General features: G+C 41.4%; 1 protein-coding gene across 3 annotated transcripts in view; it reads left to right on the plus strand.

Moving 5' to 3' along the window:
• The window catches only part of ip6k1 (inositol hexakisphosphate kinase 1), a 110,702-nt gene that overhangs the window by 27,770 nt on the left and 69,918 nt on the right, over positions 1–13,014 (plus strand). The window contains exon 2 of one of the 3 annotated variants that reach the window (XM_063067758.1): positions 9,154–9,535. In XM_063067758.1, the coding sequence (XP_062923828.1) occupies positions 9,313–9,535 (223 nt within the window). In that variant the 5' untranslated portion in view covers positions 9,154–9,312. Of the gene's footprint in view, positions 1–9,153; positions 9,536–10,134; positions 11,462–13,014 lie in introns of those variants that run through there. The other 2 variants (XM_063067760.1, XM_063067759.1) reach the window with 2 other exon arrangements.

Consider the following 13,014-nt stretch of genomic DNA (forward strand, 5'->3'; position numbering starts at 1 on the left):
TCCCGATTAAGTTGGTGGTGAAGAAGACAAATGCAATGTTGGCATTCATTTCTAGAGGTATAGAATATAAGAGCAGGAATGTGATGTTGAGGCTCTATAAGGCACTTGTGAGACCACACTTGGAGTATTGTGTGCAGTTTTGGGCTCCTTATTTTAGAAAGGATATATTGACATTGTAAAGGGTTACCACATAAGGAACATCTGGCAGCTCTTGGGCTGTATTCTCTGGAGTTTGGGAGAATGGGGGTGGGGGGGGGGATCTCATAGAAACATTCCAAATGTTAAAAGGCCTGAACAGATTAGATATGGCAAAGTTATTTCCCATGGTAGGAGAGTCTAGGACAAGAGGGCACAACTTCAGGATTAAAGGATGTCCATTTAGAACAGAGATGTGTTGAAATTACTTTAGTCAGAGGGTGGTAAATCTGTGGAATTTGTTGCCACGGGCAGCTGTGGAGGCCAAATCATTGGGTGCATTTAAGGCAGAGATAGATAGGTTCTTGATCAGCCAGGGCATCAAAGGATATGAGGAGAAGGCAGGGGAGTGGGGATGACTGGAAGAATTGGATCAACCCATGACTGAAAGGCCGAGCAGACTCTTAAGGCCAAATGACCTACTGCTGCTCCTATATCTTATGGTATTATGGAATTCAATCAGGTCCATAAGGCATGACCTGCCCTTGACAAAGCCATGCTGACTATCAGAATTTGATTTCGTCCTTCCAAGTGCTCATAAATCCTGCCTCTCTGGATTCTCCAACAACTTGCCCACCACTGGAATCAGACTCAGTGGCCAAAATTTCCTGGGTTATCTTTGCTCCCTTTCTTGAACAAGGTAACAACATTTGCAACTCTCCAATCTTTCGGTATTTCTCCTGTCCCTATTGATGATGTGAAGATCGTCACCATACGCTCAGCAATCTCCTCCCTCACTTCCCACAGTAGTCTGGGGTATATCTCGTTTGGCCCCAGTGAGTTATCTAGCTTCGCAAACAACAGGAATGCTGCAGATGTTGGAAATTCAAGCAACACACATCAAAGTTGCTGGTGAACGCAGCAGGCCAGGCAGCATCTCTAGGAAGAGGTACAGTTGATGTTTCAGGACGAGACCCTTTGTCAGGACTAACTGAAGGAAGAGTTAGTAAGAGATTTGAAAGTGGGAGGGGGAGGGGTAGATCCAAAATGATGGGAGAAGATAGGAGGGGGAGGGATGGAGCCAAGAATGGACAGGTGATTGGCAAAGGGGATATGAGAGGATCATGGGACAGGAGGTCCGGGGAGAAAGACAAGGGGGGGGGAGCCAGAGGATGGGCAAGGGGTATAGTCAGAGGGACAGAGGGAGAAAAAGGAGAGTGAGAGAAAGAATGTGTGTATAAAAATAAATAACGGATGGGGTACGAGGGGGAGGTGGTGCATTAGCGGAAGTTAGAGAAGTCGATGTTCATACCATCAGGTTGGAGGCTACCCAGACAGAATATAAGGTGTTGTTCCTCCAACCTGAGTGTGGCTTCATCTTTACAGTAGAGGAGGCCATGGATAGACAGAATGGGAATGGGATGTAGAATTAAAATGTGTGGCCACTGGGAGATCCTGCTTTCTCTGGGGGACAGAGCGTAGGTGTTTAGCAAAGCGGTCTTCCAGTCTGCGTCGGGTCTGGCCAATAATATACTTTCAAATCTCTTACTAACTCTTCCTTCAGTTAGTCCTGACGAAGGGTCTCGGCCTGAAACGTCGACTGTACCTCTTCCTAGAGATGCTGCCTGGCCTGCTGCGTTCACCAGCAACTTTGAGTTTTCAAAAGCTCCAGTACATCCTCTTTCGTAATGTCTATATGCTCAAGCGTTTTAGTCTGCTGAGATAGAATGGATGTGGGAGGATGTTTCCTATGGTGGGGTAGTCTAGGACCACAGGGCACAGTCTCAGAATAGAGGACATTTGTTTGGAATGGAGATGAGGAATTCCTTTAGCCAGAAGGTGATGAATCTGTGGAATTTGTTGCTGCAAGGGGCTGTAGGAGCTAGGTCATTGGGTATATTTAATGCGGAGGTCAATAGGTTCTTGGTTAGTCAGGGCATGGAAGATTACAAGGAGAATGGGGTAGAGCGGCAAGTGCATTGGCCATGATGAAAGAGCAGAGCAGACTTGATGGGGCCCCTATTTCTGGTCTGCTCTGAGTAGGATGAGATGTACATATGCAGGCCTTGAGGTTACTGTGTGTATTGAATATAATGTGACTGCTAGTACCCTGCAGTGTCAGATGGCATATGTGGAAAGAGATGAAGCTTGTTTCAGCTTGAAGACTTCACATTTCTACAGATTTTACCTGACCTAGTTTTACTTCAGGTTTCTAGTATCTGCATTTTTTAAATGTTCTCTATTAAATGGAGATCAGCTGATGTTGAGAAACACTTAAGTCACTTTGTACACGTGATATGCATGTACAGAAAGAAATTAGGATGGTGTATATAATATGTTGGACTTCACTGCAAAAGGTTTAGAAGACAAGATTAAGAAGTTACTGCAGTGCAACCAACTTGGAAGTGGTGCATTAAAGGTTCCAAGTGCTGATGACTGGGGTGAGAATAATTAAATGAGCTTATGTTCTTCAAAGTTTGAGAGTTGAAAGTGAAGTACAAAGTTGAAACACTTTGTAGTATGACTATTGAAAGGTTTCAATCAGCCAGAGGGTATATGACTGGGGAGGAGTAGAGATTTATGACTGTGGTTATAGAATGACTTCGTTCATTGGTTAACAGACCTTGCCATTTTCTATCCGCAGGGTTAGCACATTCAAGTTTCAGATTGAGTGACATTAGAATGCAAGAGAGTAGAGTTGAGGGGATCAAGCAGGGAAGCTGAGTTGGTAAATCAGCCATATGATGAATGCTCTGAAGGCCAAAGTGGCATGATAACTAGTCCTTTTATTTTGCACTTGTGTTTCCTAGAATCTATGAAACATGTAAGAGATAAGGGGATGGACTGACAAGTTTGTGCGGTTGTGGTATTTTGGCCACAGCTACAGTAGATGCATGCTCACTCACTTGTTTACTCAAGATTTCATTTTCATCAAACCCTACATAATCAGGAGCGTGTGTGTCCTTCTAGAAGTGGGTAGGGAGATGATACAGGAAATACATTGGTAGTTGTTTTATTTATATGCTTGTTTTGTGATCTGACCATCAGTCTTGATAGTCTGCTACAAAGATATAACCATTCAATGCTCTCTACCTGTTCCCAAATTTTATATTTGAAGGCCTTCAGTATCAAAATTCCATCCTAAAACCTCTCCAGCTTTTACCTTTATAATCACCTCTTCCTCACCAAGTTTATGTTCACCTGTTCTAATGTATTTTTTTTCATTTGATATCTGTCTTATGAAGCACATACAGGTGTTTTTGCTATGATAAAGGCACTATACAAATCAAAAATATTGTTGAGCAAGGGAAGGCATTGAAAAGTAGAAGGATCAGCACTAATGAAAAAGATTTAGACTGGGTAGAGCTTCTTCAGCAAAGCACTTAATCTATAGCAGCTAGTTTATCTGAGCAATAAAGCCTCTCAATCAGGTCACCTTTGTATTCTTTTGAATCAAGTGATTGATTCGATGGGCATGTTTTCCTTGAGTCGATTTGTATTATTTCCAAGCAATAATTGCCTAGTTAGAGAGGTGGTCTTTCAGTGTGTGTTTATGACTGGCGTGCTCAATACTGCAGTTGAAATGAGTTCATTGTAGTAGTCACCTTCACGGTGACAGCTTCACTCTGAAATGGCCTGATTGACTGTTTCGATCTGTCGACAGCTGCTGTATCTGGATGCATCTGCAAGTAAGTAGATTGTGGTCTTACATTGTATGAAAGTAACTTGTAATAATAGCCTATTACTCAGTTGAAATTTTCACTGGGATCAGAAGCAATGTTGGCATTGTAGTTATTGGACCCAGAGTGGTTTGAAGGTGGTCCAGATTGTCTTGGATAGTATTGCCTGGATAGTATTTATAGTGTTATGGAGCAGTACGACAAAGAAACAGGCCCATTAGCTTATCTAGACCGTGCCGAACTATTATTCTGCTTAGATTCTGAAGAAGACATAGGGATGCCACAAAGAATATAGATTGGTTAATGTGAGAAAATGCAAACTTGTCTCTTTTTAAAAGAAAAATTAAAAACAAATTGAAGGATTGCAGAGCTGAGAAATCTGGGGCAGGGCAGCACAGTTAGTAGAGCTGCAGTGTCACAGCACTATTAATCGGGTTCAGTCCTGACCTCCATTGCTGTCTTTGTGGAATAGTGATCCCTCTGACCAGGTGAGTTTCCTCTGAGTGCTTTGAGTTCCTCCCAAGTAAGTTGGCCGCTGTATATTTCCCATAGTATGTTGGTGATAAGTAGAATATGGGGCTGGAGGGGGGGGGCATTAATTGGAATATGGAAAAAATGGGCTACAGGGCGAAAAGTTGTAGGGGACTAGAATTGCTGTGAATCAATATAGACTTTGGCTGAATATCCTTCTATATTGTATGGAAGTTTGAAGTATGGGCTAAAAGCGCAAAGGGATCGAGGTATCCTATGATGCCCTGATTATGATTTGCTAAAGACCAGTAATCAGTGCAAGTAATTAGGCAAGCTGACTATATATTTTCATCATTCATCAAAGGATGTAGATGTGTTGGCAGCAGTTCAGTGATAGTTTCTTAGTGTGTTATGTGGAATAAGCAGGTTGTCTTACAAAGATTGGGCAGAGTAGGCTTGTACCTGCTAGAGTTTAATGTTCTATTGTTCTATTCTTTCTCAGCTCTGGACACCCAACTTGATCCTGACCTTGGGAGCTACCTGTGTGTTTCCTTTCTGAATGTTTCTCTGGGTGCACTCCAACATCCCAAGACATGGGTGGCATGTTAATTACCATCAATTACCACTTAGATTAATGGCAAAAGGATTCAAAGGGGTGTTGCCCAATATATGAGAGTGAAAAATTTGCAGGAGATCACTGAACTACATGGAAGTATGACCCTTCCTGATGAAAGGGCTAGGCCTAAAATGTTGACTGTTCATTTCCCTCCATAGATACTGCCTGACCAGCTGAGTTCTTCCAGCATTTTATGTGTGTGTTGCATAAGTTGCAGTGATACAGTAATGTAATGATGACTAATGGGATTGCTTCTTTGGGAGCTGGTTGGTCCTGATGAGTTCAACAGATCCCTTCCGTGTCACTAGAAGTATAAAGTAAGATTAGAAGAGTGAAAGGCGCCTTGATCAGGTCATGCCTTGTTCTCATTGCTACCATCAGGAAGGATGTAATTGAGTTGTTGAATGAGTGCGTTCAGGCTTCTGTACCTCTTTCTTCCCCTCTGCCATCCAATTTCTGAATGGACATTGAACCCATGAGCACTAACTCACTATTTTATTTCTATGTTTGCACTACTTTTTTAATTGAACTACTTAATTATATTATCAAAGAATGTATAAATTATGCAACTCTGAGATGTGTCTGCTTACAGGCAGCTGCAAAGCAAGAAACCCGAAAGAACCCAATTATATTTAAAAAAAAATAAAGATGTACACCTAATGCACAGAGAAAGATGGGAAAAAAATACAAATAATGCAAGTGCTATGTGCCTGGAGACCCGGGATCTTTGCAATCTTCAGGCACAGAGCTCGAAAAAAAGCGACGTTAACGGACTTTTAACATCATAAACCAGCGAGTTGTTTGTTATGTCTCCCCACTCGCTAGGAAAATGGAGACACCTCCTTCTCCCTTATTAGGGGGAGAGAGAGAGAACCTGTGGGATGTCGAATACTGGGTGAAATGCAAAGTCTTTGGGGTAACTGCAAGTCTGTGGCTTTGCTCACGCTTGAGTGTTTGGTGGCGGGTGCCGATGCTTTTTTTTTTGCCAGTGGGGGAGGAGAGATTGTTGCTCACTGTTGCTTACGCGCGGGAGGGGGGAGCCGGGGGGGGGGGACTTTGGGGTTCTAACATTTAACTGTCATTCATTCTTTGGGGCACTCCTGTTTTTGTGGATGGTTGTGAAGAAAAAGCATTTCAGGATGTATATTGCATACATTTCTCTGACATTAAATTGTACCTTTGAACAGTAGAAGCAAGTGAGCAACAACATCAGCATTCCGAACCAAACTGAGTCCTTAAATCTAAATCCCTAGAGCAGCCCGGGGTAGGTCTAAAGCCTTGGTATTAGTTCATTATATTAGAGCAAATTGTCACGGAGTTTGCAGACGTAAAGCACAGCAGCCGAGGGCAGCCTCACAGCCTCACCATTGGGAGAGAGGAGCCCCCAGTCTATCTGGGCCAGCATTTAAATTGTCCAGCCAGCAGATTGTGGCTCACATTAGGACCTGGGCTCGGCCATGGCGAATTGCTACAGGCCTAGAACATGCCACCCAGTGATTCGTTTTTGGGCCTAGGTTTCACTGCCGAAGAAACCAATCTCAACCTCTCCAAATCGGCCCGACACATCGTGATCCACCCTCGCACTTGGGTTAGTTGGACAGGCATGGGAAATCCACTATCTCACCACCTCCTCTCCAAATCCTTCACTCCAACCAGCACTGCTTCAGCTCCAAGTGCATCAGTTTCACAGCACCCCAGCATGGCACATCTCTTGAATTCACTTCACCTTCGCTCACCTCTTCATTGTTTCCGATGAGTGTACCACAATTTACTTTCTTTTAAAAAAATATTATTAGTAATGTTTTTAATTGAATTCCTTTGCTTTTGAACTACTAGTAGGCTGTTGCACACCTTCAGTAGCACCATCTTAAATGGGAAGATTCTATATGTTAATACAGATGGATGTGGCTCAGGAATTATAAAGAGCTGAAGCATATAACAGCCAAGAGCTGCATAGTGAACAGCGCCACACACCATAGAATGTGTGAGTGCAACTGCCAATGTCTGTCATAATAATCATCTGTCTACCTTAATCATCACAGCATCGAAAGCCTGCATTCTAACCCACCAAGTGACCCTTCCATTAAGTAAATATACAGGAATCATTGTAATTCAGTGATTTGAGAGAGAGAGGAATGGCAAAGCAAAACTGCAGTTCCTGACTGCTTGTAATATTCAATCTATGCACCACAAAGGCAGTTGTTCATAGTTTGGACTCTGCCAGTTTGATTAACCTCAGCCACAACAGCATTTGGAAAGTTCTGTTGAAGAAACAGATCAGAAATCAGGTAATTTTGGTTGGAATATGGGGCTCTTGTAATACTGAAATATCCAAGATCGAATTTTCCAGTGATATTTGGTTAACTACATTACTCTACAGTTTCTGCTTTCTCTCATCCAAGTTTCATTTAACCTTTCATTCCTTTGTATTTGTAACTGGTTCTCATAAGCTTTTGCACTCTTCTTGAATTTTTTTTCTCTTTGCCAGTCTGGTGCACTGTCCATACAGCTGTTCTGCATATTCAACCTTGTCAGTCGGCATTGGTATGAACTTAATCAGTTCTCAGCTGAATTCTACAGTCTTTGAGCTGAATAGCAATTAGATTCAGAATGACTCCCCTGGTTTTCATTTCTTCCTCCATGGTCAGAAGCTTTAACAAATATTCAGTTTTACAGCACCCAGTTTTTTGGACCTTTTTATCCTACTACTATAATCTCAATAGCATTTTGCTCAATAATACATTTTTCAACGGTTTAATGAACTTCTGTAATGAATTGTGCTCAGTAATAATTTCAGAAAACACATACAATATCTTAGTTCTGAAGAACATCAAGTGGCCTCAGGCTTAGGAATATGGAAAACTGCGGGCAGGCTAGGTGTGTCGTTCCTTAAATGTTGCTCGTTAGAAATGGGCTACCTAGCACATTGAATCAGAACCAAAGTTTCAGCAACTGAGTAGTGGTGAGGAGTGAGCTGAGAGCTCTTGCCGCAAGATTCAGGATTTCAAGTTTAACTTACTGAGCAAAAACTAATGGAAGAGGATTTTAAAAAAAACACTGATTTCAAGAAACAATGATATGTTAGGCTGGAGAAAATTGCTTCATTGACGACTTGGAATGCAATTTAATTGAACCATTTAATTGCAGCATTCATCAGTTCCCTCCTTAGAATAAATCTCGTATCTCTCTCACTATTTTAAACTGTTGCATTATCTGCCTTTCTACAGGAGAGTTCCTGTTTGTAAAAAATAGACAACTTGTTTGTTTGAAGAGCTGTCATGTTGTATTTTCAGTAGTCTTTCTAAGTAGCTTACATCATCACTTGCCTTGCTAGTCACAACTCAGGCCTTGATACACTAGCTGCTTTAAAATTCTGATAGAAATGGAAACAGTGCCACAAGAGGAACAGATTGAATAATCCTTATGTGCAATGAACAGAACTTTTGTTTGGTTTAAGCAAGTGACTTTTCAAATAGTACATATGTGGCAGGGTTAATGCTGATTGCACTGATCTCTTGATCATGTTAACCTTTTGTTTCTACCTACTTGTACTAGTATTGTGTGGTTTTTTTGTATGAAAATGTTTAGAAAAGGCTGGAGATATTGAGGAATGTTCATTTTCCATTTCAAAAATCAGATTTAAGCATCTTGGTATAGCTTGGGGAATTCTGAGTAAAATTCATTTTACTTCATCCATTCCAAATTTATGAAAGGTATGAGGCTGTCTTACAGCCTCTCTGAGAATTGTATTAGCTTTAGGGCTGCTGGAAGTTGATTAAGACTTTTCAGTGACAACAAGTTAGGATATAAACACCTACAATGGTAGTTACATAGGCTTACATACAATATTTTGGACCAGAAAGAAATGGTCCAGAAGAGATGTATGGAAATTATTATTAATCCACTATTATTACTATTTTTCTTAACAACTAATATCATTACTTAGCCTAATAGAGTAGAATTTCAACTGCACATAATTATCTATTTAAGTGTCTAATTTCTTTTTACATCATCTTAATGTGTACTTAGGAATGTATAAATAATTATAGATTTATACATATATTAAAAAAAAGGAAAAGGTTATACATGTGAAAAAAGTTCATGATACTAGTGAATTCCTTATCCAAATAAAAATAAAAAATTAAAAAAAAAAGATTTTTCAGTGACTAGTTGTAGGCAATGCAAACATTTTAGAAGTGAGGTTCCAGACAGTGGCATCTGAGTTAATATTAATTTTCCTTATCTTTTTAGAAGCAAACACTGAGCAGGACTTCTGTGGAATTTGGAACAGCTCTTCCCTGAAGATATTGGTCCTGGCTGCTGGTCCTGTGGCCTGTACATCTGCAGCCAGTGTAGCCAGGCCTATGCGCTGTGCTCCATGTCTCCTCTGAGTTGTGGTTCAGTAACGCAATGTGCCTTTTGGACACCATGGAAGTGGGGAAATATAGTAACAACGCAGTTCCAGAGAGAAGCAAAGGAGTTCTCTTGGAGCCCTTCAATCATCAGGTTGGTGGGCACACCAGCATGATGCGATATGATGACCATACTGTTTGTAAGCCCCTCATCAGCCGGGAGCAGCGGTTCTATGAGTCACTGCCACCAGAAATGAAAGAATTTACTCCAGAGTACAAAGGTGAGACGTCAAAAGTCCTTTAACACAAGTTAATAATTAGTAATCCAGTGGAGTTTTTCTAATTCCTTTTTATCTGTCAAATGATTTTAAGTGCAAATCCCAAGGTAAGATTGAATGATATTTGCTGCTTGGATGAAAGGAGAGCAATTTGGCAGGATTTTTGACTGTTCAATGAATCTGTTGATCTCAGAAGTATTAAATGGATGTGTGTATGACCACATAAAGTAGTCTTAACACTAGAGAACAGGATTGTTAAAAACAAATCCTTAATGTTTGTTAAGTCAAGTTCCAGATTTTATTAGTGGATGAATATTGGACTCACCAAACTTGTAATATTAGTTCTACCATATTCCACCTAAAAATGTAAGGGATACAATCAAGAGTACACCCTATCCTCTTTATATGCATCTTCAGACAATGCGGATTCACAGTTATGCGAGGAACCTATTTCTACCAACTTCTCCTTATAAGGGAAAAAAAAGGAAATTGCCTTTTATACTCATGAGAGAGCATAGGCCATCAACTTTTTGCTGTTGATGTTTCTGTAGCACGCAATTTCTTTTTTTACAAGGTCGAGTTGTTAGCTCGACACTCAACCCAGCACGGATGGAAAGCATGCCTGTGGAGCTGGCTGGGTTCGAAACTCGGGAGCCTTCACTCCGAAGTCCAGCGCTGATCCCACTATGCCACCAGCTGGCCAACTTCTCCTTATATGCGTCCAAAACTCTGTTATGCGAGGAGCACTGCTTTCCTGCCAGTACAAATCACGTGCACACGCCTCACAGTCTCACTCCCGCCAGTCTCGTATTGGTTTTGGCAACGTATGGATGTGTGATCTTGTGCTCTTAAACTTTTGTTGTTTTTACCTATGGTGCAGTGATTTTGTGCTTGAAATATTTAACTAAGCGTCCGATGTCAAGTCTTGGGCCATCAGCCAAGCGGCAGAGAACCACTTTATCACTTGGAAAAAAAGTTGGAAATTATAAACAGGGCGGCGTCAGGTGAAGGTAACACAGCTCTGGGACGCTACACTGTGCAGTTGCAGGCTTATGATAGCTGAGTTAGGCATCACACCAAAGCAGGTGTTTAATGCAGAAGAGACCGGGCATTTTTGGAAGCGTAAGCCGAAACACATTTACATAAGTAAGGATGAAAAAACTGCGTCAGGTTTCAAGACAGCAAAGGATAGATTGACTTTGCTTATGTGTTCCAATGTGGAAAAAGACTGTAAGGTGAAGCCTCTCTTAGTTTACCATTCACTAAACCCCTGTGCTCTTAAGGGTTTCAGTAGGAAGCCTCTCAATGGAGCGTGGAAATCAATTTGGGCGGAGTGTGTGCACACCCTCAAGGGGTTTCCTGCCTTCGCTGCAGCTGTCCAGGATTGTGTGGCCCTGGGCCGTAAAATTGGTGGGGAAGGATTCCCAGATCACGAGACTGCTGAAGTGGTAGAACTCCTGGATTCTCATGATGAAGAATTAAGTGTGGATTACCTTCTGCGTTTAACTCAGTCTGATGGTGATGACGATGAAGGAAGAAAGTGTCGAGTTGCAGGTGAAAGATTTTACGGTGAAGCAACTGGCAGAATTTTTTAAGGCTGCGGAACACTTGGCACAAATGGCGATGGACATGGACCCAAGTTTAGAACGGAGTCAACATTTCAGTTGTTCCCTGCAGTCAAGCCTTCTTCTCTCAAGCAAATTTATGCTGAAAAACAAAATGCTGCCAAGCAAACAAGCCTCACCACTTTCTTCAAACCGGTGTCATCTGCTGCTGCTGGCAGTTCTGAGAGTTCTGTGAGTGTTCCTTCACCCCTTGCTGTCCTTGATGATCCTGACGACCCACAACCATCCATCTCATCCATGTAAAGCTGCCCGACACCACTGCACAACCACTTATCTCCTGGAGCCAACACACCTGCCACTGTTGGTGAGTACTGTACACCCTAGTATGTTAACCTTCTATGATTTATTACATTGAATATTACCTTAAATTGATGAAATATAATACGAATGTTGTCTTGTGGTACTGCTTTTGTGTCGTATTGGTATGAAAATGTGAATAAATTACAGATAAAACATAATTAGGAAGCCTCCGGAACGCATCCCTATTTTCTCTATTTAAATAATTATTCACATTATGCGTTTTCATATTATGCGTCGACTTTGAGGAACGTATCCCCCGCATATAACGAGGATAGGGTGTATAGCATCTAGCTTGTCAAGGCTGTACCAGCATTCAATAAAATCAAGGTTGGCAGGCCATGGATTCAGTGCTACCTACCTGCCTTTTCCCCTTTACCTTTATTTTCTTTACTGTGCAAAAATGTCCTAAATCTATTTAATGAACAAGACTTTACTGCTTCCCTGGACAGAGAATTCCACAGATTCATTGCAAAAGCAATCCATCCCTCATCTGCACATAAAATCTATCCCCTCAATCCTGACACGATGTCACCTACCAGTGGAAACAGCTTTCCTGCCTCTATTACTTATGACTTACATAATTTTATGTTTCAAAAAGATCCCCTCTCATTCCTCTGAATTCCAATGAGTATAGTCCCAGGTACTCAACCTCTTCCCTTATCTCAACCTGGTGAACCTCCTCTGCACCACTTCCAAAGCTAGTATAGGTTGACTACCCTTTATCCAGAACCCAGAAGTCTCTGAAATGTGAATTATTTTTGAAAGCTGACATGATGTCACTGATGGAACATATGTGAGGTACTCAACCTGTATATCTTTTCTCAAGCAGGGCGACCAGGTATGTCCTCACCAATATTCTCGACAGTTGCAGCATAACCTCCTGCTCTCTCTAGCAAAGAAGGATAGTATTCCATTTGCCTTGATAACCTGCTGCACCTGCTAGCCAATCTTTTGCGATTCATTCACCAGTATTTCTGACTCCCTCTGCACAACAGTGTGCTGCAGTGTTTCACCTTTTAAGTAATAGCTTGCTATGCTTGGTTTCCTGTTCTGAAGTAATACAATAATCCAATAGTGCTTGCAGCTTTCTGGTTTGAATATGTGCACACAAGTGTAAGGCTGTCTTTCACTAATGTGGAAAATGCTGGTTTTGGCGACTAGTTAAAATTTAGAGTTCAAAAATTTGAAATAACTTATCAAAGTACATATGTCACCATTTACAACCCAAGGTTAATTTTCTTGTGGGCATTCACAGTAAATACAAAATCAATGAAAAAACACACACAACAATGGACAGGCAACCAAAGTGCAAAGGATGACAAACTGCAAACAGAAAAAGAAAAAAGAAAAATAATAAATAAATCAGCAATAAATATCGGGCATGAGATGAGCCCTTGAAAGTGAGTCCATAGGTTGTGGGAACAGTTCGGTGTTGGGGTGATTTGAAGTTGGGTGAAGTGATCTCCTCTGGCTCAAAATCCTGATGGATGAGGGGTAATAACTGTTCCTGAACCTGGGGATGTGGATCCTGAGGCTTCTGAACCTCCTTCCTGAAGG

This window comes from Mobula hypostoma, chromosome 15 (genome assembly GCF_963921235.1).
Source record: "Mobula hypostoma chromosome 15, sMobHyp1.1, whole genome shotgun sequence".
NCBI lineage: Eukaryota > Metazoa > Chordata > Chondrichthyes > Myliobatiformes > Myliobatidae > Mobula > Mobula hypostoma.